The sequence below is a fragment of the Anser brachyrhynchus genome (genome assembly GCF_964034855.1).
Source record: "Anser brachyrhynchus genome assembly, chromosome: 19".
Classification (NCBI taxonomy): domain Eukaryota; kingdom Metazoa; phylum Chordata; class Aves; order Anseriformes; family Anatidae; genus Anser; species Anser brachyrhynchus.
In genome coordinates, this window is record NC_137712.1 from 4,281,711 (window position 1) to 4,308,332 (window position 26,622).

A 26,622-nucleotide genomic window follows, 5' to 3' on the forward strand; every position below is an offset into this window, starting at 1 on the left:
TGCAAGGCCCCTGGTTCCGAAAAGCACCTAATTTCAGCCCGTTAAGGCCCAGTAGCTCACTCGGGCACTTGTCAGTGGTTTTATTTCGTTCCCTCAGCCGCAGCTGGGGCTGCACAGCCCGGTTTTGGCCAAAAAAAAAAAAGAGAGAAAAGAAAGAGACACGTGTCACTGACTGGCCCGGGAAGGTCCTCGGGATCCAAAAAATCCGAGTGGCAGCTGGGAAAGGGGAAAAAAATTAAAAAAAAATAAAAAAAAATAACGAAAAGAAGCTGTGGTGCAGCAGAGCCAAGGCCCAGCTCCTTCCCCGGCCTGGAAACCCGCAGCCGGAGGCTGGGGATTGATCCCTGCCCTCCAAACGCCGGGGGAAACACAGACACGGAACCGACAGGGCTGCCTGGTCCCCACAACATTATAGGGAACAAACCCAGTTAAGTTCCTGTCACCAATTCTTCCAGATAGATTTGGCGTAAAGTATTCGTTCTTTGTAAAAAATAAAGAGACCACGGATCAGATCAGCAGGGTAACGCTATGTGTTTATCCAGCTTGCACAGGGGGGGTTGTTTCTTCCATGCTGGAGATGAGGGTTGGTCTGCGTCGTGCCTCTCACTGCCTGGTTTGGAAGGTGTTTGCCTGATATTTTCTATACTGAGTAATACCTCTCTGGAACCTGAAAATTGTGGCCTCAATTACAAATACTAATCATAATCCTAAACAACTCCTAAGCCTCTGAGTGTCCTGGACTTTTATTTTAACAAATTTGAAGTTTTATAAACCCAATTTGGCAAAGTATTTGGTCACACGCTAGATTGTTTTTTTTTTTTTGACAGAAAAAGGCAGCCCAACACGCACAGGCATTTCTTCGGGACTGCATAATGTGAGCACCAGGGGATTTGCATGGACAACCCATGAAACTTAGCTTGTTGGTTACGAGTCAGCCGTGAGGGTCCTTCTTGCTCCGCAGGCCTTGCTGCCACAGCTGGGATCAGCAGGATGTGATCTCTGTCCAAATTCCCTCTCTGTAAAAGACTGGGCCTTGGCAGGCTTCTCTCTCACAACATCTTTCATTCCATTTGGTTCCCAATAGCCTGAACTTGGTGACCTGCCAAGTACACTGGAAAAGACACCTGTCTGTGGGGTTTTTTTTTGGTTTTGGATTTTTTTTTTCAGGGGGGAGAATCTTCCCATAACGATGAAAAAGAAGAAATTTCCATGAGTGGCTCAGATGGTAGGGAAATGACTGCTTTCTGTGAGGCTGTGATTCCTCTGGATGGCTTTAAGTGTGTCAGGAACAGATCTGAGGCCATGGATCCTGCTAAGACTAACGTATGCAATTTTGTCACAGGTTCCACCGAGACGAGAACTGATCCAGTCCTGCAGATTTCATCCAAAGGACATCAGTGTTTGTGGAAAAGCTCCCACTAACTTCAGCACATGCTGGATCTGCTCTTTAGACTTGACGGCTGCAACCAAGCACATGCTTATGTTTGCAATGGTGAGTAATAAGGCAATAAGCTTACGAGCTATGTAAGTCTATGTTTATGTTTTGGCACAATTAGCAGTCTCTGTTAGGACTTCTATTTACTTGGGCCGCTCAGACAGCAAACAGAGGGAGCACAGAACAGACGTACCGCATGTTTCACACTGTTCAAGAAACAGAGGGAGCAAGGACTCATGAGAGACCTGCTGCTTCTTTTAGGCTCTTAAAGAGCAGCTGATGCCTGACATATAGCTGTTTCTGTGCGGTTGCTAATATGCTGCTCTGTTTTTTTCCTAAATCCCAGATACATCACATTCATATGTTTCTTCTGGGATTTAAAAACAAACACTGAACCTTTTCCAGGCTGATATTTCTACCTCCCCCACTACAGTATGAACCTTACTTGCATTACTGCCAACATTTGTTCATTTAAAACTAGGAAAACTTAACCCAGTGGAAAGCAGCGAGGATTTGATTCATTGTGCCCTGGGAGGGATGTGTATACTTAGCCTGGGCACAAGGGCCCAATGGATGTCGAAGAACTTCTTTCAAAGTAAGATTATTGAACACTGCATGAATAGAAGTCCTTGTCAGGGAAGACCTGCAAAGAAGCAGTCCATGTTTTGGTAGGAGAAACATGGACTTCATGCCGGACTAGAATCCTGCAATATCGTTCAATGCAGATTCCCCCCAGTGCAAGTCACAGCCAAGTTGATGCGTAAGGGCTGCTGATTTGAGGGCCCCAGACTGAATCACACACGGTCTGATTGCCAGACGTGATGACAGCCTCTCTCTCCCAGCCTCTTCAACTGGAGCAGCAGGTTCTCAGCACTTCTGTGAATCAGGAACTTTGTTCTTGGCTGGTGCAAATGGTTGCAACTCCAGTGACTGAATGGTTCAATACAACTAGCTCATATCCCTGGAATAATTTACGTAAAATGTAAATATCTTTGTCATTTAGAAATTGAGATGTTTGAAAGTATTACTGTTGTGTTAGAGCTTCTCTTTACTGTTTTTCCGGTCTGTAAGAGGGCAGAATGAAAAGTAAGAAAATACACAGAAATATGTTAGGGCTTTAGCCAGCTGAAATCTAGCGTGTTCTGGGATCTGTTAACTCAAACTGCCAACTCAGTAGCACACACCATTCACAAGCTTGCTTTCCTGTGCAAACCACTGTGTTAACAGCAGGTGCTAGGTCTCTACATCACACTGAATGTGTAACAAAACCATTTAGATGAAGATAATTTCCCAATAAAAATATTTACTGTGGCAGAAGCTACATAGCCATATTAGCTGGGCAGTTTCTCTTCACTTCTCAAATTCCTTTGGTCATGTCCTTTTTTTTTTTCTTCCTCAACAGTTTAGATCTTTGCTCTGCTTCCTTCCATAAAAATAAAAGTGTCTCGGCTCACTGTCTCCCAGCATCCAGCTCCTCCAAGTAGTGCTTCTTGCTACATCCTGATAAAAGACACGGAGATCAGAGCATTTTGTGGGCTTTTCATGCCTTTCCTCTCCTCTGCAGAGGAAGCTGTTCATCTTTGTTTCTTTGTTCTGAGAACTGCCAGTCTGGAAGGACACTATTAAAATCCACTTCAGACCCTCTATTGGATATTGGCTGTCTCCAGAAGAGCATTTAGATCATAATCAAAGCTTATATTTGCAGATGAACACTTAAAAGATCCGTTGGGTCTTGGGCTGCTCAATTCCTTCCTGTCCTCTGATCAGTTATCATAGTGCTGTGCTTTTTGGGGCTTGTAGACGTACTGGCTCACGGGTTCCCTGTTTGGAGTCTCTGCATACCCCTCTCCTGATGAAGAGGGAACACTAAAAGGACAAAAGTCCTGTAGACACTGACACACTGACACCTTTCCCGGCAGTGAGTAGCGAGGGTGGCCTCACCAGTTGGTGTGGCCAGGCTCTCAGAACTACAAAAAATGAGTCAGAAGAGCTGCATCCAAGTTCTTGCTCTGCTAATGATCCTCTGCATCATCATATTCTCTCTCAGCTTCCCCAGCTGAAAAACAGAGCTCATAATATTTATTTTTTTTACCTACATAAGCTGTTAGGAGGATTATTGCATTGTTGCGAATTCCACAGATGAAAGGTACTACAGAAGAACGAACTGTAATTATTGTTTCAAACCTCTGCCCTAGACCCGTCACCCTTACCTTATTGAATAATGCTTACTCAGTCGAGGAAATTCTGCCGCTATGGTGAAGAAAATCATGAGTGAAGATGACTCTCTTTTGCAATAAGAACATTTATCCCCTAGCGTTCAACACCCTTCTCTCTGCCAGTGGGATGGTTGGAGTCACCCATATAATCTCAGTCACTCAGTACACACTCTTATGCAATACGCTGTTTGGACACTGTTGTTTCTTTATCCCAAACAGGACCGCAGCTGAATAAACTCTCTTTTTGTAATGGCTAATGACGTCCACTCGAGAGGTAGCAGCTCCTGGTAACAGGATTTCCCCTGAGTCCGCTGATAGGTGAAGGCTCTTGGAGCCCGTGGTGGCTGGTGGCTGACAAAACGGTCAGAATGGCCAAATTTGCCCGCCTTGAGGCACGTGGAGCTCCCATCAGCCTTTCACATGCACGCAGAGGCACAGTGTGCCTGAGGATGTGCCCAGAGATGGAGGACCGAACTCATTGCTGATGAAGTATTCAAAACACTTCAGCAGCCTTCTCCGCTTGCAATCTGTTTGCAATTTCCAAGTACGAATACTAACAAGGAGCTTCCTTGCTGTAGGAAACTAGGGTTTTGATGGTGAAACAGGCACTGAATGGTGAGGTAGAGAATCAGAACCTCACGGTTACAGCTTACACCTATGGCGAACATCGGGAAAATCGGTGCTCAACGTTAGTCTTCTCAGCAGTCCCTGACTACTATTAAATACTGTTGAGTGCAATTATGCAAGGCACTGCATGTGGTCATTTCTCATAAAACTCAACAGTCCCACAGAGACAAGCATCTCCCTTTTCTGATTCTGCCCGCTCTTGTTTTCTGAAGACTCAAGTCCTCCCCTTGACAATGCGAGCAGAGAAGCAAAAAGTATCAGTGCCAACCAGCCCTGAAAACTACTGTGTTCTTGCACAAATAAGTTTTTCTCGTCAAACCCTATGCACAGAGCTGCCTAGAAGGATGTACATATCACTGCACATTAAGGGTTAAAAGTAGTGCAAGGGCAAGGAGTAAATACACTGCCGGTGTTGGTTAACAAGGTACTAACTGGGTAACTGGAGGTGCATCTTAAGAGACCACAGAGGTTAATCAAAAGGCTTTGGGTGAACCTAGGGTGCTCCTTTGAGCTTAGGGAGCAGGTGATGGTAGCAAAGGCAAAAAAAAGCTACTGCTATAATCTTGTATCTTATGGTGAAAGTCAGAAGTAAGGTTTCTTGGAATAGTTGGGTTGTTAGATACTATGTATAAAGCTAATATGACAAAATTGGTTCTGAAGCTGATTTAGTGATTGCAACCATCTCTTCCTCAGTCTCTGTGCTCTTATTTTGGGCTAGGTTCCCAGTGCTTGAATCATTCTGATTTGATTTCACTATACCTTACTGTACTGGGGCTTATCCAAAATGAGCCAGCACGTACCTGTTTTGCTGACCAGATATGTAAATTTACTGCCTTGCTTAAAGGAGGCTGTGAGGGTCCCTAGAATATGTTGCTTTCCCTTTCTGTTAGAGGATGTGGCTGAGTTCTTCAAGCACAAGTTTGCAGCCCTCCAGGTAGGTGTGTGAGGGACTTGGATGTTCCAGCTTGAAAGCTGATAGCTGCGACATCTCAGGGGACGCTTTCCCATGTGAGCTGTTTTGCCTGGTCTGGTTGATGCATAATGAACATAATTTGGGATGAAATTATCTGACGACCCCCTGTGTGAGATAAAGGAGTGTAAGGCGTATAACGTGCTACGGGTGCAGAGAGCGCTGAAGCGGCTTTCAGGGACCTGATGTCCTGAAGTCAAAAAGGTCAACTTGCAGATGCCTGTGGTAGGGGGGATCCCGAGTCACACACAAACCCCGCATGGGGTTTTGCTGCTTGTGCGGGTGCAACTTCGGAAACTCTCTTAGAGAGTAGTTCTGTCCAAGAGAGGTATGGTTGTGGCACTTTTCTAGTTCCTGAATTTGCACCAGATTTCAAATAGAGTGAAAAAGGCATTTTTCTATGGATTTGGTTAAGGTATATGCACAGTTCTGCTTTCGTACTGAGGCAACCACAAGTCTGGCTAAGTGGAATTTTCCTAAGCATCTGTCCTCTTGCCTGTGCAAAAATCAGCCTTCGGATTATATCAGACTGTCTGAGAAGTTTCAGTTCCGTTGGTCACATTTTTCAAAAGCTAATCTGCTGGAAGTAAGGTCTTGCAGTGAAAGTGCCTCCACCTTATGGTTACAATAAAGGGACTTATTAATTGGCATCACCACACGGCTGTCTGTGCAACAGGCAGCGTGGCAGCCGCTGCTGGCATATGTGGCCATACAGAAATCCCGTAACTAGTTCTTATTTCACGTTGGCTCTCACGTTTCCTCTGGATTCATTTATTTTCCAACAGTTTTCTTTTTGTGCTGCAGCAACTGAATCCCCCTTTGGTGTGTAACAGTATCTTTTAACTTTTTTCTTCTGTTTGCATTGGTAGATTTGCTTCGGGATAGGGGCTGTAGGTCTTTATGGCTTGGAAGCGTTTAGCAGCGTCCCTGTTTGCTCTTGTGGTGGGTGGGTGTAAAATCCTTACTACTGATGGTAAACATTAGATTATTTCGTGCTTGTTTTCAGCAGTTGACCGCGCCGTGGAACTCCCTAAGCAACCCGCACCGGGCTCGGGGCTCTCCGGACGGATTTTTGGGGCGATTTTACCACTACAGCTCACGCTGGCCGCCTTCTATTTTTATTGCGGCTCGCATTAGGCGTTGCGTAACGAACAGGGGCGCGCATTACCCAATGCAAACCGCGGTTTCAGAAAAGCACGGGCCCAAGCGAAAAGAAACACGGGCCCGAGAAGAAAAAAAAAAAATAAAAAATATATATCTATAAAAGCCCAACATGCACGGACCAGCTCCGGCTGCCGGCTTAGCCCCGTCCCAAGGAGCAAGCGGCCGCCCGCGGGGTCCCCAGCTCCCCATCCCCGGGCTCTGCACCCCCTGGGGGACCCCGAAGCCCCCCGGCAGGATGGCGGGGACCCCCCCGTGCCCCCCCTGCCCCCCGCCGGCCCCGCTCCTTCCCCCGCCGGGGCCGCGCCGCTCCCCGGCCGCTGCCGCCGCCGCTCCGGGGGGAGCCGGGGGGGGGGGACTGGGGACTCGGGGGGGCCCTGCCGGCTCCTGGGACTTGTAGTCCGGGGGGTGGCCGCCGCCTGCAGCCCGGCCCGGCCGGGACTACCGGCCCCACATGGCCTTGCGCCCCGGCGCATGAGCTCTCGGGCGCTGGAGCGCATCTATTCTGCTGCCTTGCCGAGGATAAAAAGAAGAGCAACTGGAGGGACTGTAAGGCAAACGGTGCCGGAGCTGCCGGGGCAAAGTAATCTATTTAATCTTTCCCTTTCTTTGTCGGGTGCTGGGGGCGTGCGGTGCTAGCACCGGGCCACGGGTTCTGGGGGGAGCTGGGAGGGAGGGGGGGGGCCGGGGAAGAAGCGGGGGAAGGCGAAACCCACTTGAGAAAGGCCAACGCTGATTTCTTTATTTTTTTTTTTAATTTTTTAATTTTTATTTTTTTAACCCTCCCCTCTCCTTCCGCTCCTTCTTCGTGCGGGAGCCCCGCGCCGCTCGCCGCGGCCCCGCAGCCTTTGTGCGCCGCCACAATGCAACAAAGCGCGGCGGGCTGGGCACAGCCTGCCCATTGATTTCCTCCCGGCCCCGCCGCTCCTGCCCACCCTTTTCTTCTGCTTCTGCTTCTTCTGCTGCTGCTGCTTCTTCTTCTTCTCCTCCTGCCTCTTCTGCTCCTCCTCGCCCAGCGCCCCGAGGCGCCCGGGCGGCCGCGGGGGTTGCGCGCCCCGGCCCCTGCCCCGCGCAGGAGCGATTTAGGAGGGATTTGCTTTCTTTTCTTCCTTTCCCTTTTTTTTTTTTTTTTTCCTTCTTCCTTCCCCTCCTTCTTCCCCCCTCTCTCGCTCGCTCTCCCTCGTTCGCTTTCTCTCTGCCCGCCATCTTTTGAAGGGGGGAAAAAAAAATAAAAATTAGGGGCGAGGGAAAAAGAGGGCTGCGGGCGCTCTTGGGGGAAAAAATAGGAAGAAAGGGGAAAAAAAAAAAAGAAAAAGGGGGGAAGAGGGGAAGAAAAAGGCGGGGGAAAAGACAAGGGAATAGGAGCGAGCGGCTGGGGGCAGCTCCGCGGGCGCGCAGGGGGTGCGGAGCGGGGCCGGGCAGCTCCTGGGAGGGTGCTGGTGTGGGGACGGGTGGGTGTGTGTCTGTGTCTGTGTGTCTGTCTGTGTGTGTGTCTGTGTGTGCAGCTGCTGGCCTTGTGCAGGTAGCTGGCGTCCTCGGGACTTCGACAAATAGCAGGGGAAGCGCGGGTTTGTTGTCCAAACTTTCCGCGCTTTACAGGCGCAAAAAAGATTGACTGCGGACGGACTGCTGGCTGTCGCGCTGGGGGTAACGCCGCCGGGAATAAAACCTGGAACTTCAAAACAGCCTCGCTTTCCCTCCGTTCGTACGACTTCTTAGCTTTCGCACCTCCCCGGGCGCTGGGGATAGAGCGTTATTTGTAGCCTGCTTGGTTTCGCTTTCAAACAAAGCTGCAGTGTTCGGGGCGCAGATCTGCGCGCTGCAAGCGGGAGGCTGAGCCTCGCAGGGGGTCGGGGGGGGGGGACGGGTTTCCTACCGAGATGTCTTCTGACAACACGCAGCCTGCCTCCTGGAAGGCTGGCGTTAAATGTGTGACACCTCTGTACCCTGGGTGCACCCCTCTGCCGATGGCTACGGGAATCAAAAGTTACCAAAATAAACTTTTTTTTTTTTGGATGAGCAAATGTGGCGGCTTCAGTACTGCTCTAACGTTTAGAAATTTTACCTGCAAGTTGCCTGACGTTAGCAAACGGTAGGTTAGGGGGTAGCGCAATTAGCGAAGCACACCTGCTGTTCCTTGCTGGGAATAGAGAAGTGGAGAGGTGGTTTTGATAAGCTTGTTAGTATTTTTAATGTATTCAGTCTCTGTCAGCCTGCTAAGGGAGTGTCTCTAAATTAAGCTGGAAATTTGAGGTTAAGGCTGGAGCTCGTGTCCTCAATTTGCTCGGCGGTAAGTCAAGGTGTTAGAGAGGACTCGGTGTCTTCCGTATGTGCTGCAATATAGGAGTGAGAAGTGTGGAATAAACGTGCACCAAAACAAACAAGAAATCCCCAACACAGTCTGGTTGCGTTGCAAGCAAAAAAACCTCGATCTGCATTGCTTACACTTCCCAACAACTTGAGCGCGCTGTAAATGCGGAGTCCTGCCTCCTAATCTGCAGAGCGCAGCTCTAGCAGACTGCTGCGTGTCTTATTTTGTTAACGCAGAAGTTTAGGGAGTTTTTAATAATCCACTCGGAGGCTCCCGCTGAAACGGAGCAACTTCTGACCTCGGAGCCTTCCTTTTTGGAAAGAATAAACGCTAACATTGTGTTTTCTTTCTCTTCACTCCACGCTGGTTAAAAATACTCACTTACGCATGTACTTAGTGCTTTGAGACAATGTTTAATAAAAGGATTGGGCAGAGGGTAATAGTCTTATTCAACATTCAGCATTAGCCTGATTGCAATATTGTCTTCCATACGCGCCGCCTGTGTGGTGCTGGGAGCGGAGGCAGTAGCTGTCCCAGTGAAAGGCTTTTTTAGTTTTAGTGACCTGTGCCTGCAGAGTTTAAATTAAAAAAGGATGCATGTGAAACGTCTGAGGTTTGTTCTCCAGACTGACTTTGGAGTCTGAGCTGCATTAGTTTCAAATACAAACGAGGCTCGATTTCTTCTGGAAATAAGACTGGTGTTATTTTAGCACTGAGGTGCTTTCAAAAACTTTAGTTCTTGTCATTTAAAAAAATACTTAGAAGAAAAGCATGTGTTAAAAGTCTGATGGGCCCGCTCAGAGTGTGTGCTAGGCAGCAGTGCTGCTCTTCTCTCTGCCCCTTAAGGCTGCTTTTGCTGGTGTTGGCAAATGCAGCGTGTTTCAGCGCTTCCTGGGGCTTCCGTGGGTTTTTACCGGCACTTCATCGGTGCGAGCTGTGAAAGATGCAGTTTATTTTTTACCTCTTGGCTTTTGGAGGGCACTCGTGCGTTCCCACAGCGCGCGGGGGGCTGTGTGCTTCCAGCCGAGCCTGGCTGCCCTCCTGGAGTCCTGCTCCTTCTCCCCGGAGTAATCTGGGAGCCTGATCAGCCCCGCTGACAGCACAAACAACTCGGGAGTCAAATCCCTCTCCTCAGCAGCAGCTGAGTGATGTAGTGAGGTCTCATGTTTCAAAGGCTTAATTACTTTTACAAAATATATCACTCTCTGTCTACTTCGGTAAGCTATCAGGTGCTTTCAGTGCAGGCAGAACTGCGCTCACCTAAATAAATGAACAAAAAGCGTTTTTGCATTTCAGCATTGCTGATTGTTTCTCTTTAATCCCGGCTGCTCCTTCTTTGCTAATTTGCAGAATTCATTAATCTGCGGCGGGTTTCCCAGTCATTACCGTGAACCTTATGTTTTGTTTTGTTGTTGCCTTTTTTTTTTTTTTCCTTAAATTGCCACATTATTCTCCAGTAACAGCCCAGAACACCACTGTAAGCAATTGAGTTCTGGGAATTAGGAAGGAGCCATTGTTTGCTGTGCTGCTCAGTGAGCTGTCAGGACATTTTGGAAGGATGTGCGCGTCTCGAGCTTTTCATTCCACAGTATCATTCCACTGTGATGTTAGCGCGGCTTTGTCAGTCGTTAGTGCTTGCTGGAGGTGAACATCTTTCTTTGGGGCACACTAACGGCGCGGTAGAAGGGAGGAAGTACTCTTTAACCCACTTGCTGCAAAAGGCAATGTTAAAAGGATTTAAATTCTTCAGGAGAGCAGTGTGGAAATTCACTGTAATGCGCTGCTAAGGCTGTTTTTTCTCCTAGTCCCTGTTCGTTCCCCCAGTCTTGCTGATAAGACACTGACTGCAGAAACACTTGCCTCTTTTGGATTCTTTTCACACCTTGCCGGGCCTCAGCCCTTTTCCAGCTTGAGTCTGATAAGAAGACACCGTCGTGTCTGGGTGTATTTCAGCAACACGGATAACCTGGGCGGAGGAGGAGGTTTGTTTGAGTTTCTCATTCCTTTGCTGGACCAGCGCTTGACGTTTTCCTCTCCACCAGCAAGGCAACAGGTGGAGCAAAGACAAACCAAGGTGAAATTTCTGTGAAAGGGGGGCTGATCTGGAAGAACGTGACCTGGCTTAAACGATTCCAACCCTACGTCCGTTTAGCTTCAAACGCTGAGGTTTAGACTCCGTTCTGGTTGACCCAGGTCAGCTGTGGGAATGACCTTGCTTGCTTGGAATAAACAGCACGATGTTTGTGGTGGTTGTGCTTCCTTTGCCTTGAACTTCAGCGATGTCCTGGTTTCAGCTGGGATGGAGCTGGTTTTCTTTGTGGCTGTTGGTACGGTGCCATGTTTGGGGTTTAGGAGCAGTGTAATATCGATCACACGCTGGTGTTTCAGTTGTTGCTGAGCAGTGCTCACACCAAGTCAAGGACTTCAGCTTCTCATACCTTACTGCCGGGGGGGAGGCTGGGGTGTACCAGAAGCTGGGAGGGGACTGGAACAGGACAGGTGACCCAACCTGCCCAAAGGGATATCCCGTACCATATGGCATCACGCTGAACCATAAAACTGGGGGGAACTTGCTAGGGGGGGCTGCCACTGCTTGGGGACGGGCTGGGCATCGGCCAGCTGGTGGTGAGCAATTGTCTTGTGCATCACTTGTTTCATGTATTCTTTTTTTTCCTTCCCTGTTTCTTTCCTATTAAACCGTCTTTATCTCAGCCCACAAGTTTTACTTTTCCTGCAGGAGCTTCGGGAGAGGCTCAGGGGTTGTCTCTTCACTTTGCAGGGAGCTAAGCTGTGGGCGCTCGCAGCGGGAGCTGTGTTTGGGGGAGCCCACATCCTTCTGTTGGGATCTTCCCACATCCCCAGTCAGCGTTCCTCTGGGCGTGCAGGGGGAGAGAACCTTCCTCCTGTGGGTGTGTTAGGCGGGGGGAGCTCCTTCCCCTCCTTCCCCCGTTTAGCAGCATCAGCTCCCTGCACAGGCAGGATGCAGGCTTCAGAATCCAACCTTTTTCCCTTCTTTGCTGCCTGGGGATTTAAATCAGACGCACAAACTTGGACAGTCGAGACTGCCTGGTGCCCTCTCGGGGAGTGACAGCAGCTTAGCACTGTTTGTTCACACCTTAGCTGACCTGCAGCTTCCTCGCGTAGCTGGGTAAATTTATGGATCTACCCAACCTTAGCAAAATCAGCGAGGCACCTTTCGTCTGAAATAGTGGCCCACGTGCAGCCTTTTGCACTTGTTTGCTCTGAGTTAACACGTTGCGTTATTGTTCTGGGACAGCAATGTTTGTTAAGGCGAGGTGCTTGTGCTGGTCTAGAAACAGATAAATGGTTAAACCAGCGTAACTTTAACGTTTTTAGGGGATAAGTGGTGTTTGTAAACGGGAGGGCTGCTGCAGCCCAGCAGGTTGCTGCTCCTCTGTCAGCCAAGCTGCAATAATTAACCTGGGGGGTGTGTGTGCTTCCTCTGCCCCGTTACCAAGTGTAACATTACTGCGGCTCAGCTAACGAGTAGTAATTTTATGTCATGGTAATGCAATCCGTTTCACTTCATTGTCCATCCCCTCAAACCGACTTGAATGTCGTGTATTGATTTAGGTAAGCTTTGTGTGCTCGGCAAAGTTGCCGTACTATAAACCCAGCGTGATTTAAACCAGTAGCGGCTGACCCATGCGTACTCCAATTTTAATGCTTTTTGACCTAAAATAAATCTCCTATTCTTCAGAACGGTATCTTTAATCATTTTAATGTGTGCAAAATAAGTTTAAAAATTGAGTAGGAGAAGATGTTGGAGCACAAGAGGCGTGCAAGAGGTCTGTTGGTGAAAGAAGACACTTTCTCCGAGTTCCTTAGAAGGTTTTGCCGTGTGCTGTGAAATGCGTCAAAGAAGTTAGCGTGTGGATCTGCGTCTGCTTGCTGGAAGCCTGTCTTCTCTGTCAGTGTTTGCGTGGAGCTGCCCCTAAGGATAACATCTGTAGCACTTGTAAATGGCGTTAGTGATGCAGGTACGTGCTCGTGCAGCGCTGGAGATACAAGGGAGCACTGTGGTGTAGGTTATTAGGTCCACAGCAGAAAGCAGTCCTTTCAACAGGTAACGCGTAGGGATCGAACTGATTACCTGGGCTCTGTGTTTTGTACTTTGCTCCAAACACTTTTTATATTTAGTTTCATTGAGTTGCTCTTCCTGTTCCACGTAGCCTCGCAGCTTGAGATGAAGGTGGTGGAATTTGGCTGTATCTGAAAACCCCTCCCAAACAGGTGTCGCAGGGGACCTCTGTGGTGGTGGTGTGGTTTATCTTTTAGAAACATGCCCAAAGAGCACCGTGTTATTGGGGAGCGGGGTATAAAGCAGAGGGCAGTTTGTTTTGTGCCTTCTTCAAATGACAATTAGTGTTTATGTGTGTATATATATATGTGTATACTTACATATGCACTAAAGTATTTCTAGACCCAAGTTATGGTATTTGAGCACCTCAGAAATACAGGTTTCTAAGTGTAGTATCTGTTTCGCTTTGTTTTTTCCTTAAAAATCGGTATCACCATAACACTGTAAAGGACTTGATGTTCGATGGGCTGTGTAAATGCATGGGAAAAGACGAATGGCTTTAATTGTGAGTGGTAGGGGACGTATTTGTATCCCCGTTTTACAAATGGGGAACCGATAAGCCCACAGCATGGGGAGTCGAGCACTGAGCGGAGATGTCAGCATCCTGTTCTGTAGCTCTTTTGTGTTTTGTAATTCTTTGCAGGTATAGCACAAGCTCTGAGATGTTCTGCCCAGCAGGGAAGTATTCATTCTTGTGTTTTTGTTTTTTTTTTTCTCCTTTTCTTCAAAATGCTTTGTGTCCAATAATCTCTCCCTTTGGAAATCAAAGATCAGAAAAAGAAACAATCATGACAAAACCTGTTGTGGAAAGATTATGTATAATTTATTCACTGTGTACTGAATCAAACTGAATGGATACGAGCTTTTTACTTTTACAAGTACACAGAGCACCATATGCTGATTAAAAAGGGGAAGGGCTGACTGTCTTTTTCAGAACACAAATGTTTAGCTGCAGATCACATCCTTTAAAAAGCAAAAAAAAAAAAAAAAAAAAAGAGAACCCTGCGAGGGTGTAGACATACCATAATCCCATTAAGAGTTCTGAAAGCTGTTGCGGGTGTCGCCACGTTAAGCTTTAATGGGCATACATAAATGCTTCTATTATGCACGTATCGTCTGAAACTTGGGTCAGTGCCAGGGTATTATTATTATTATTTTTTTTAAATAATGTGACTGCAGGTTGGTTCGCTAACTTGAAATTGGGAAAGCTGATTTCTGGAGTCACAGGTTGAATCTGCCGTGGTGTCGTGTGTTGGATAAGTCACGCTTTGGAGAAGTTTGGCTGTAAAGTAATAGGTGAGCAGGGGGGGAATTAAGAGACAGAGCCTTGAAGGAGGTGGGATGCGGTGCTGACAGGGCATGAGACCGGTGCTGAACTGCTGTGATTTTTTTCCTTAGGTCACTGCATCTTGCCAGGCTGTGCCTCCCTTTCTTGGCCTGCCTGGGCTAGTGCACTCCTTAGGGCAGAGGCCGTGTGGGTGCTGCCCTGTGCTTGGTCACGGCCGGGGCAGGACAAGCTCTCGGTCAGGGTGGTTGGTGTCTGCACACAGCCTGGTGGAGCACGGTTAACCTGAGGTGCTCGACCTGTCAGTTATTGCCCTTTCAGTCAGACTCCAATTTATAGTCCGTATCCCCATCCCACTCTTCTCTTGCACATTTGCAATGGGGTGGTCATGAGAAGAGTCTCCCACAGCATGCACTGTCCTCATAAAGCACCGGGCACGATGAAGTCCTGGTCCACGACGGTCCTTTCCGTATTGTTGCATGGCAGCAACAACGGTGACCAAGCCTGGATGAACCACACCAGGGCTCCTCTTCCCCTCGCAGCAGCCTGTAGCTCGAAGCAGTGGGAGCGGATGTGTGTGATGCAGCACCTAACAGCAGCCTGCGGTCAGTCGCGTTTTCAAGCTGCATGAAATGGGAAGCTTTAACTTCCTGTCTCGTCTCTATTTTTCTCCTTTCTTTTCCTGACTTTCTCTACATCTTGCTTTCTCCTGCAGGATGTAGGTCTTTTCTCTTTTTCAGGGTTGACTGCCGGTCTCCTCTCCCAGTTCGTCTGCTCAGTAATATTTGTATCTGTTTCTTTCCGCAAATTTTGCTTCCTGAAGGAAAGGAAGCAAAAAGAAACCTTAGGTTGACTTCTGAAGCCAGTGGATACCAGGTTAAAACTTCTCAGCACCCTTTCATCTCCATCCAGTTCTGAAACGATGAACAGGTTAGGCCTGCTTGCGTGTCGCCTTGGTGGTGTGTTTGGGACAGACCTGTTGCTCCTGGACTTCTAGACATGTTTTATTTGTAGCAGTTTTCAGTAAGTGAGATTTTTTTCCCTTTGCTCCTTGTGCACTGTGGTAGTGTTTCCTGATGGCTGGGCAAGCGGGGACCCACAGATGCCACGCCACTGAGATCTGTTACAAGAAAGCTCGTGGTGAAAGCAGGTCGGGTTGTCACACAGCTTCGGTCTCCCGCTGGCAAAGCAATTGGGAGTGCTGGCCCAAAGGATGCTAATAATGGGTGACTGCAGCTCAAACCCAAGTGTGCAACTGGATTTGTAATTCTGATTGATCTTAGAGTACGGACCTGAACGCAGAAGCAAGGGTGAATAGAGGTGGAACAGTAGATTCTCTCCATCTGTGGAGTTTAAAGTGATTATACATACCCGGAACATCCAGCGGTGGAATACCAGGGAAGGCATCCAGCAGGCAGCCTTTGCGCTGGTTCTGAATTTGCAGAATTGGCCAGTCTGTAGAAGTTGTGGCCGAGGCTGTAGAGTCTTTCCCTTTGCCCATCAGCAAGGTTTTTGAATTCGGGATCATCAAACTTTTTCTCTTCCCTGGCCAGCTTTTGTGTAAATGAGGAGATTACTTTCCTTGGCAGGGCTCCAGTTTCTTCGCTGTGTTTTAGGAAATGCGATGACAGAGACCGAGATCTCCACGATCTTGCACACCTTATGCTTGTACGATGACACTTCCCTGGCTGGGGTCATGGTCTGCTGGCTAGAGCTGACTGGAGCTGGCTAGATCATCTATCAGAGCTGTTGTAACTGCAGGAATAGGAGCGCCCACAAGCCTTCCTCTTTCTGAGCAGACCTTCCAACCCCAGATAGCCCCTAACCTTCTGCTTAACTTTCTCTCACCCTAATAGACAGCTAGAGAAGGGGTTGACCCAGGCTGAGGGGCCAAAAAGCGTGCTGAGCCTGAGTTTGTTTGTGCCTAAACCTTCCTTAGAAAGAGGTTTATCTTGATGGAGCAATTAGTTGTATCTTGTAGGTGATAAGTTTGCAAAACCCATCTGTGGAGAGGCGCAGAGCCGCAGAAACTGTGCAGCTTAGCGAGAGGGGAAAGTTGCTCAGCGCTTGGCAGGATGGGGCTTGAAGTGGTTACTGAATCACGGAGATGCTGAGATGCTGTCGGTGTTGTGGTTTACACCATCCTTCCAATGTGCCTTCAGCCACGTTCCTGCCTCCCCCGGGTCCCCCCCCTTCCTCCTCCTGACATGTTGGGAGCTTGTATGGTATGTGGCCGTGTGCCAGCACCTTCCCAGCACTTCCTTTTTGCCCGGTGCCCAAGGCTGCAGGGCTTTGGGGCGCTGCAGTAACCTCTATCAGTTCTACAAGTTGCCACAGACGCACTCGATGTGAAGGTACGGTGACAGCAGGTGTGTCGCAATGCATTATATACGAGAGGGCGCGTGCCCAGGAGCAGGCTCACCTTATCTCCTTTCTCTGTGAACACTGACTGCCAGCTGCCTGGTGTCTCTCTGGCTCTGCCCATGATTACGAGGTGGTGTGGGTTCAACGTTCTGGGTCATGCAAGGTAACTTCATTGCATCTCTGCTTTTCCCTGCTAGGAAGAAATGGCACGAGCAAACTCTGCCCGGGCATGTGAGTCTCCCAAACACTTGCCTTTCTGTGCCAAATCTCTATAATGAAAATGAAAGCTGAAACAGCCCTTTTTTTTTTTTTTCATTGCCACTAACGGGTAATTGGTCTATCTTGTGAGAGGCACAAGCAGAAGAGTTTTCCTGTTAAGCACCTACCCGTTCCTGTCCTGTAGATTTGACTCAGTCTTCTCCAAGTGTTAATGTGCAAGCCACTGGCTGCTTTGTCCACTCTGAAACTTGTTCATAGATTATTTCTACTGCTCCAGCTAAGCATTCATTAACGTTTTCATTCTAGGTCACCTAGCTAATTTGCTGAAATGCTTCCAAGAAGATTTTCTGTAAGTGCAGTTCACTTTATTTCAGAAGTCTTAGTCCAATCTGCGGTTCAGAGTGAGGTCTCAAGCTGGCTGAACTTCCCTGGTCAGGAATCCAACACAGAGTAAACTCCCTAACCAGTCTGACACTCTTCTTTCCTCCCGTAGCCTTGTTAACAAAAGTGCACATAACTGAAGAGCTTGCACACAACCAACATATGGCTGAGTTAAAATTTGTGTCTGTTTTCAGAGAACCACAAGATGGTAGGGCTGGAAGAAATGTCCAGAGGTCATTTTGTCCTTCGCCCTGCTACAAAATAAGATCAACTGTGCCTAATCCATTACTGAGGTTGGTTATCTAAACTGTTCTCAAAAGCAAATTCAAAGCTATGAAAATAAACTTGTTATGCTGTGAGACATCACTCCCTGCACTCGAAACTGCAGCCTTTAGAAAGCAATCGAGCCCCATATGATTTGCGTTGCAGAAAGTGTGTGACGTGCATCTCAATTCTTGCTCAGACTCAGGAGGTGCTTTCGGTGGTGTTAGCAGCTCAGTGGAGAGAAATGCTTTGGCCCATAATTACCAGAAGGAACTTTTTATTTGGGGTGCCAAGAACAGTGCTCGTAGAAGTCCCCAGTGCTTTTATAGTCAGGATAAAGTAACTTCTGGGTATCCCAGAGTTTGAAGGCGTGATGTAAGGCATCTTAAAGCAGCCTGAGTTGTGGGAAATGCTGAGTACGTGTCGGAACTGCAAGCCCTTGAAATTAACAGCTACACCTCTGGCTAACTCTTGTCTACCAGCGAGGCTCCTCACTGAGGAAGCACCTGCCCTTACGTTAGCCGAGGAGAGACCAAGGGTGGGAAATCCATCCGTAGAATCCAAGGAGCATTCAACTAACCAAGGCAGAAGCGAAGGGACTGAGTTAGTCTGCCGCGATCTTCCTCCCTCCTGCAGAAGTAGGTAAAGCGCACAGTTGTCTGCGAGTCTCAGGATGTTACTGGGGCCGTGCTCAAAATGATATAGGCAAAAGGCAAATCTCTGCGTGGAATTAACGATGTGGGAGACAAGAAGGACAGCTGAATGGACTTCCAGAGCGCAAAGCTGCAGCGTGCCGTCGGGGCGCTTGCGAGCCAAATTGCCGTTTCCTGCAGTGAGGCCAGGTGCAAACGCTTCATCCCCAGCTTGGAGGGGCTGGCAGATTGTGTGCAGCCTGCGCGCGTCTGCCAAGGCTGCGTTGGCTGGTAAAGCAAATTATCTGCCCTCAAGTCTTGGTCTTAAATTGCAGATCCCTTTGCGTTTAAAGGGAACATCCACGCTGACACGGAGTTAGTAGGGAGTGAACGCTGCCTGAAGTTCAATTCCGATACAGGGCTGCGAAGAAGAAAGAGGAGGGCATGCAGCAGCCCTGTTTCTCTCCAAGGAGCCTGGAGGAGAGGCGTTGTGTCCCTTGCTTTCTGCAGCCATAGGCATGAAACGGATACAACTGCCCTCACTTCATAACCTTATCTGAGGTTAAGGTTGTGTTGATGGGTCGATTTTGGGGGCTGTACGGCTCACATACCATAATGAATGATAATGCAGGTGTCTCCAAGGTGGATGGAAATCGTTCCTGGGGCTATAAGGATGGGTGGATCAGGCACTTGGTTGCTTTAGGGATCTTTGGACTGCGCAGTAATAATAGGGCTTGGAGACAACCTGATGAGCCTCCATACCCTCATTTTCTTTCTGGAGATACCTTATTGTAAAGGTAATGGAAGTTTCGTAGTTTGGACAAAAAGAGATTTCTGGGTAGGAAATTGATTGCTAACAGGCACTTGAGAGAAAAGCAATATTCCCCTCGTTTGGGTGGTGTTTGATTTACCAAAATGGATTTCTGGGTTCTCCAATAAACCAAATTCACGTGCTGCCTCTACTAAGCTTTGCCTGGCCACTGTTAGAATCGAATGCTCTGTACTTTCAGTTCTCTTTGCTGTTCAACATCTTCCTGCTAAAGTGGCTTATGTACTGAGCAATACATGCATAATCACAGTGGCATCAAGATAAAAAGAATCTTATTCTTCAGTTAGGCAACTCAGGGAAGGCTGGGAAAGCAGTTCTGCTCGCCGCCCTTTGCATGTTTTATGACCAAATACCTGTGTGTTTTTCTGCCTTGGCGGCAATTTGTGTTTGCAGGAATCTGATCGTCGGGCAGCCTTTCTCATAACCCCAGTTTCTAATTTCTGCACCTCCGAAGTCATCAGAGCGCGCTAAACCTCTCCCACGGCTGTAAGAAAGCCTGGGCAGCGCGAGCACGGGCCGGCTGCTTCTCCGAGGTGGGGAATAACACGTGATGACAAATCTGACCGAGTTTTCAGCTATTGCTGCTGTCCAGGAAAAGGGACCAAGCGTCTGCTCCGGTTGCTGCACAGAGCTGAGGTGGGGCAGTAATGCTTGGAGAGGCAGAGAGCGGGTGCCCGCTCCGGCTGCCCTGCTGTCTCTGCGTGGTTCTGGCTCCATCCTAACTTCAGAAAAGCTCAGCCTCTGCCTTGCACGTCTGCTTGAGCAGTGCTGCCTTGGAGGTGGTGTTTCTCTGAGGGGCTGGGCTCTGGCTGGGGTTCAGGGCTCTGCCGCGGGCTCGCTGGGGTCCAGGTCCCATCGCTGCCGTGCGTACCAAGTGCTGCTTCTTCGAGGTGGGAACAGGGTCTTGCTGTGAGTCTGCAGCGTGCTCAGAGCTGAGGGACCCTGGTCTGTGCACAGCCTGTGCGCTACCAAATTGTCAATCTCGGTGTAGATAAAGACGAGGTCAAGGAACATCTCTTCAGCTTGATAATTTTCCCTGATGGGAAGATTTATGTGGCTGCTTCTGGCTGGGCTGGAGTTGCGCCAGTTTTTGGTTAAAGTGCAAGTAACCACGCAGAAATACTATACGACAGAAAGAGAGTTGTTGGGCTCGCACGATAACGTCAAGCTCGCTACCTTCTAATTTTGCAATCAAAACAAATACCTTCCTGTGCTGCAGGAACAGCAGCAAGGGACCGAGCCATCCGTTAAGCGTTCTGCCTTGCCAAAGGAAGTGGCAGAACCGTTAGCTGAAGCAGCAGGCTTACTGGCACAATGCACATTTCATGGGGCTTTATGGCTTATTTTAAAATAGTCTCCACCACTGCAGACAGTCTGTGGGTAGCATCAGCTGAGTCAAATGTTATCCTACTAGGACAGGGAATTATTAACATGTTTTCTCCATGCCAACTGTTTCTCCACTGACTGACCCGTGCAAGTAACTCGATGAAACAAATGTCTTTGAAAAACAACAACAGAAAACAAACTTCCAGCCTAACTGTGTTTTTTGATGCTTGGTTTGGCTGAAGGTCAAGCCAAACCCCGTAGCTTTGCTGGATGCCACACTGAGGTTGCAACTTAGCACAAAAGGACAGACTTAAACTCCACAGAAGCAGGATTTATTTGAAAGTTTGGGTTTGGGTTTTGCTTTTAATTATCTTCTCAATCTGGGGTGGGCAAGAAGGAGGAGAAATGCACAGTGTGGCAAGCAGTGCACGCTCTTTGTTTATGGCAGCAAAGGGTGTACTTTAAATTTGTAATATCAGAAGTGTGGATGTGCAGCCAGAAAAATCAAGGACAGCTTCTGTTACTTGTACGACTTGTACGTTACAGCTCTGTGGAGCAGGGTAAGTAGTAACTTAAAAATTTAAGTAATAATTACTTCTGGGCTAAAAAGTCCAACCTTGGGCCCTCAACGGAAAATGCACGTGCTGTCTGCGCCAGGGCTGGTTTTGGCAGCCTTCCTTCCAGGTTTGTGCAGCACCTTGTGCAGCGAGGTCCTGGTCACAGCTGGGCTCCCTGATAGGTTAACTGCTGATACTAACGGAGTTTAAGAAGATGCTGAAGTGCTTAGACCAGAGCTGTGTATTTTAATTCTACTTACAGTAATAGGACAGTTTGTGTAAGTCGGCTTGTTTTTCGTGCAGGAGTCTGCTTAAGTGTCGTGTTGGATGATTCGACTGAGAGGTCGGGAAGGTCAGATGGTCATGCCTTCGCTTTCTTCGTTTAATAAGTGAGGTCTGACAGCTAGTAAATGTCTCACGCAGGGCTGTGGCCTCTGAAAACATTGTCATGCACTCTGCTAAGAGGTGGGAGATTGCCAAAACGTTTGCACCCTCAGCTACAGATTTCTACTAATCCTGCTTTTTTTTCCTCCTTTTTTAAAAAGTATTATTTTGAAACTTGAAAAGGAATGAGAATTTTTTTAATTTTTTTTTTTTTAAATTAAGCAATGCTCTGATATCAAGGCTGCTTCCCTGGCAGATGATGAGGAATCTGATGGAGTAAGGGTTAAAAGGCTGCAGTGAGGCGAAGGTATATTAAAGCTGCGTTTATGTCAGGAACAGATACTTCCAGGTAGCTATTCCTGTCTTTCAGCTGCAGGATCCGGAATTTAATGACTGCTGCTAAGAGGTTTGGGGTTTGTAGCCACTTTTGGTTGTACTAAGTAATGAGAAGGAAAACGCAAGTTATAGAGGGTCAGTTGTCAGAGGACTAGCTGAGCTGGCTGTCATGATTCACCCTCCCTGCTTTTGCTAATGTTCTTAATTAAAATCCTTTCTGAGTTATGTCACTGATGACTGTTACAGTCCGTATAAGCGAGCCTTCTCTGGACGAGCAGCGTTGTGCACGTGAAGAGGCGGTGTGTGTGTGTCCCAGAGAGTTTGTAGGCTGCTGGGTGGAGCGGATGAAGACAGAAAGGAAATACCATTCCCTCCGTGGCACAGATGAGGAGCCGTGGCGTGAAGATCCTGAATGCCTTGGCTGAGGTCAGAGGGGAAGTCTGGGAGAGGCAGGAGCCGGATCTGTTTTTGGAATTACAGTTCTGGGACTTAATGAAAATTTTAAAAATCCTCTCTGAAATGGAGTTTGAGAGGTAGAAGGATGTGGGGAAATTCTGATGCAGAGAGGATTGTCGTATTTAACCTTACGGTATTTAAAGGGAATACTTAAGTTATATATTGCTTAGTTTCAGACTTACAACTGAAATGCTCCATAGCGCTAGGAGTTACTTTTCCACGCAAGCTCCATAAGAGCTATGTAATTAAAATAATCCGGGTCTGGATTCTGGAGCGTGGGACGCCTCGGAGCCAACCAAACTGGGCCAGAGCGAGGTGCACCCAGCGGCTGTGGCACCCAGAGCACTTGGGTGTCCCTGGCACCCAGCGGAGTGGCCGCTCCGCACCGTGCTCCCTGGCTCACAGTGCCACCGGGGTTCCAGAATGCAGTCCTGGTTACGGGGACGCTGGGATGCAGATACCTCTGCTGCCTGGGCGAGCCTGAGAAGACGGCTACTTAAACATCCCTCTGTGTCGCAGATCTGTTTGTGTTTGTACACATCTATTTTTGTAAAATTTCCCTAAATTAGGCATGTGTTTACTTGTTGCCGTCGTCTAATCAGCAGCTCAAAGGGTAAGTTGATGTTCTATATTTAGTCCAGACATTCAGTAGAGATGATTAGGGAGGTATCAAGGAAGAGTTATTTTTCTAGGATGTCTTAATATTCTCTCCTTCTTGTATTACTGCAGTTTCTGTCTCTGCTCGTGCTTTCTATGTGCAAGAAAGAAGCATATGTCAGTGAGAGTACATTTGTGGTTTTCTGAACGTATTTGAAATAATCTGCCACTAGAAAGTGACTGTGGTCTGTTTGCCATAAGAAGCGTAGCTACAGTTCTGATATGAATTGAAATATCAAGCGTTTACGGAAGATGACACAGCAGAGCTGTTTACCATATGGTATACAAGAAACAGTGATACTAGACCATTTTTCTGCTGGAGTTTGCCAGGGAAAAATAGGATAAAATATTGCAATTTGTGTATTCTTGCGTGTTTCATGCATGCCTTGGGAGAGGATGGCAGCGCTCTCTTAGCCAGCTCATGGAAAGCAATATAAGTATAATACTAATTATTATTTACATTGAACCTGTATCTTCCTTATGAAACTTCCATGCAAAACTGAGGGTCCAGCTAATTGGGCACAGTAAGAGACATCCTAAGACGTTTGAGATTCAAAGCACAGACCGCTTCCAGTTAGGATGTTTCTGGTGCCTTTTGCATTTACAACTGATCACAGCGCTTCTCTGCAGGCCTGTTCACTTCTCGTGGTGGGGATCTTCTGACAGCTGGAGTCAGCTCTTGATTATGGGATGTCAGAGAACCGTTGCACCAGTGTGGAAGCGTGCAAGCTGGCTCAGTGCCGCCCAGCGTGGGTCTAGAGGCAGCGTAGCTATGTTTACAGGGGCTGCGTGCTACGGATTTACTAGCTTGAGTCAGCACATTCATGGGAGCCTCTGCTTTACATCCCAGCTGTATTCTTGTGCTGCCCCATGTGTATTTGTACAAAGATGCTCTCTGACCTAGATAAAGCAAGAACCAGGCCTGCGAAGCTTACTGGCTTTCTGCAGGCTTTGAATTTGGGAATTGCTATTCCCATTCTCACTTGGGTCTTGAGCCATGCCCGTCATCAAGGTAACAAAGTTTGTTACAAAGAATGAAGCAGATGGGGTAAAGAGCTTGAATTAAGACACTTCTACTGCTGATAGTGTTTGAACGTGCCTACCTTAAATAAGTACCAGCATTTACACGTTGTCCTCTTCCTCATTTGCTGTAGGTTGCATGGTTGGACCCTGGAAATGGGATGTCAGTCCCATTCAGGGAGCATAAAGGAAGAAGGAAAATCTCCCAGTTGCTGCCGCTGTGACAGCGAGTGAGAGCAAGAGCAGGAAAATGTCGACAGTCACATCAGCAATTCAGGCTCCTCAGGGCCCTGTGAATCCGCCGCCTCCGGAGGTCACTAATCCTAATAAGCCTGGCCGGAAGACCAACCAGTTGCAATATATGCAAAATGTTGTTGTAAAGACCTTGTGGAAGCATCAGTTTGCTTGGCCTTTCTACCAACCTGTTGATGCAATTAAATTGAATTTACCGGTACGTATCTGCCACCTTCTCGGTACGGTGTTCTTGGAAAGCTGCATGTTAATCCGATCGGTTTTCTGATCCCTGGGTCAAAGTGGCAAGGTTGCTTTTGGAGATGACCTTGAGCGTTCTCAGACTCACTGAAGTTAAAGATTATGTTTTACAGAGCTTGAGGTGCAGGTTTCTGAAGGAGAAAACTGCTCCTCACTTAGTGAGGGAAGGGAACGCCATACAGGCAAGCTGCCTTACAGCAACTGAAGCACAGTGCTTCATTTGTGGCTTGCCTGTGGTTACTGTTGTGTGTCTTTCCTCCGTGTCCCACCTCTGTCCAATTTGAGCGACAGACCTCAAGTCTGTGCTCTGCTACCCGTGCTCTACGGAGCATTTGGTACTAGGCTGAGCGTAATTTGTGTTTCTGATAGGCTTTCCTGGATCTGACACTGACCGCAGCGTTGAGAGAGTCAGGAGAAGCTGATTACCAAGCATACTTGGAGTGAAGTAGCTTCAAACACCATGCTGGAAGCAGAACTAACAGAACAGTTGTATTTAACCATCTGCCTCATGTACTTAATGATACATATCCTGTCTCTGTCAGACCAGATAGTACAAGACAAAGCCAGGTTATTCATAAATGACCAAAGTGAGTTGATCAGCCTACTTCCAGGGAACAGAACCACACAACCTTCACCTCTTCAGAGTGGTCCTGCAGGTGTAAAAACTCCGCAGTGGAGGCAAGCCCCCATCCACCTGCCTCACTTAAACACGGAGCCCCCCATGCGCCCTGCTGTCCGTTCCTCCAGGCAGCCCATTACAAAGGCATTACAAAATTACCTGACTGCTCTGAACAGGAGGATTGCGAATAGGATTTGAGGGAGCATGGTTCTGGGGTGTTAGGTCTGGAGAGCTACAGTTACTGCAGGTTATGACCTGATTTTATGGACTGGGTCAGGAGTCCTTTGAACTCTGTAATTTTGTTGATGGGTACTATTTAAGGTGATAAACAAAAGAGTAAAACACTTAACGCGTGTATAATGTTTCACTAGGTCTGTGCTCCTGTGTGTCTTCTTTTTATGGATTTAGTTTCTCAGAGAGACATTTTGAAGTGGCTTTAGGGCAGGTTACCAAAAAGGAGGAGTCAGTTGGAAGCGTAATTGTTTTTCACATGTTTCAAATCAAATCTGCACAAGCCCAGTAACCAGCAGGATTGCCTCTTCTGTCCCGGTGTGTCTTGCCTGAAAAAAGTTGGTATCTCGGGTCGTGCCTGAGGGTTGGGCTCAGAGTGGCTCGGGGCTGTGTGTGGCTTTATGTGCACATGCAGTGAGAGGCATTGCTGCCTTTCTTCGGAATGAGAAAATTACAGCATATAACCTCGCGTGCCTGCAGTGTCTCCAGACTAATCACAGCCTCTACAGAGGCTTGAGACCAGCCCAGAGAGAAACTGGGTTAACACGTGGAAGCCTTTGGAGACCGTTTCCAGAGAGTCGCTGAAAATTTTAGTGCAGTCTTAGCCAGAGCTGGCACTGATAAACCTCTGTAAGTGCCGAGCGTTTCAGAGGCAGTCTTTTAAAGAGGCAGGCAGACTTGCTGTTTCCCAAATTGCTGCTGCCAGTTCACTGTTGAACTGAACGCTAGCCAAAGACGGTGCTGCCCCTGCTATCCCGGCTTCTGGTCCCACGCAAGCATGAATCGCATCACTGCGGTGTTAGCTAGCTGCGAAGCGTGGCACTGTCCCGCTCTGCAGCACAGTCTGCAATGGCACCTACAACCTCAGTGAGGGGGTATCAGGGCTGCAAACAACTTGCAGGGAGAGCTGCTCAGAAAGCATGTTTTCTTCCACATATCACTGTTACTACCTTCCCTGTCCAGCTGTCCTTACAAAAAAGCTGGTTAATGGCCAAGTAGTTGTTTGTGTGTTTGAGCGTGTACAGGGGGGAACTGGTGATTGTACAGGGGGATCCGATGCCTTGTAGTCAAGTTCCTAATGATAAGCTGAGGGCTACAAATCAGAAAATAAAACTAAAGGTGTTATATGCAGTTTGCACAAAAATACGGGGATGTGTTTTTTTGGGGAGGGGGAAAGAGGAGAAAGCTGGGACTAGGGAGCGATGTGAACACACTATCTTTATACCAGGAGATGTAACGTCTTTCCTGTTTCTCCAACAGGATTATCACAAAATAATAAAAAACCCCATGGACATGGGGACTATCAAGAAGCGCCTGGAACATAACTATTACTGGAGTGCCAGTGAATGTATGCAGGATTTCAACACCATGTTTACAAATTGTTATATTTATAACAAGGTAAAGAGCCCAGACAAGCACTTAGCTGGGGCACTGCCTAGGAAAAAAACACCTACAATTGTTACAGTGCAGGTTTTGAACAGGGCAGCTCCTTTGTGCTACAGGCCCTCCTTGCAAGGATTCAAAATGCCACTAATTGCAACCACATTACTTGAAATGCACAAAGCTGTCTTTGTGCTGCGTCTTTCTTCCCTCACAGCATTTAAAATGGCAAATGTGCCTTTTAATTATATGTTGATTTCTGTTTGGGGGTTGTGTAGCAAGTTTTTACTCCTCTTATTTTCATTTAGGAATTCTTCAAGATAAACTAAAGTTTGTGCAGGTGTTTTGTGTTATTAGCTCTAAGTGTT

The 26,622-nt window shown here is 47.8% G+C and overlaps 1 protein-coding gene across 5 annotated transcripts in view; it reads left to right on the forward strand.

Annotated features, from left to right (window-relative positions):
* The first annotated feature begins 6,843 nt into the window (after positions 1-6,843).
* BRD3 (bromodomain containing 3) overlaps positions 6,844-26,622 on the forward strand; it is a 41,244-nt gene continuing 21,465 nt past the window's right edge. Inside the window, exons 1-4 of one of the 5 annotated variants that reach the window (XM_080561658.1) lie at positions 6,871-6,992; positions 21,646-21,825; positions 23,667-23,983; positions 26,135-26,272. In XM_080561658.1, the coding sequence (XP_080417784.1) occupies positions 23,783-23,983; positions 26,135-26,272 (339 nt within the window). In that variant the 5' untranslated portion in view covers positions 6,871-6,992; positions 21,646-21,825; positions 23,667-23,782. Of the gene's footprint in view, positions 6,993-21,645; positions 21,826-23,666; positions 23,984-26,134; positions 26,273-26,622 lie in introns of all 5 variants that reach the window. The other 4 variants (XM_080561657.1, XM_080561659.1, XM_080561660.1 and 1 more) reach the window with 4 other exon arrangements.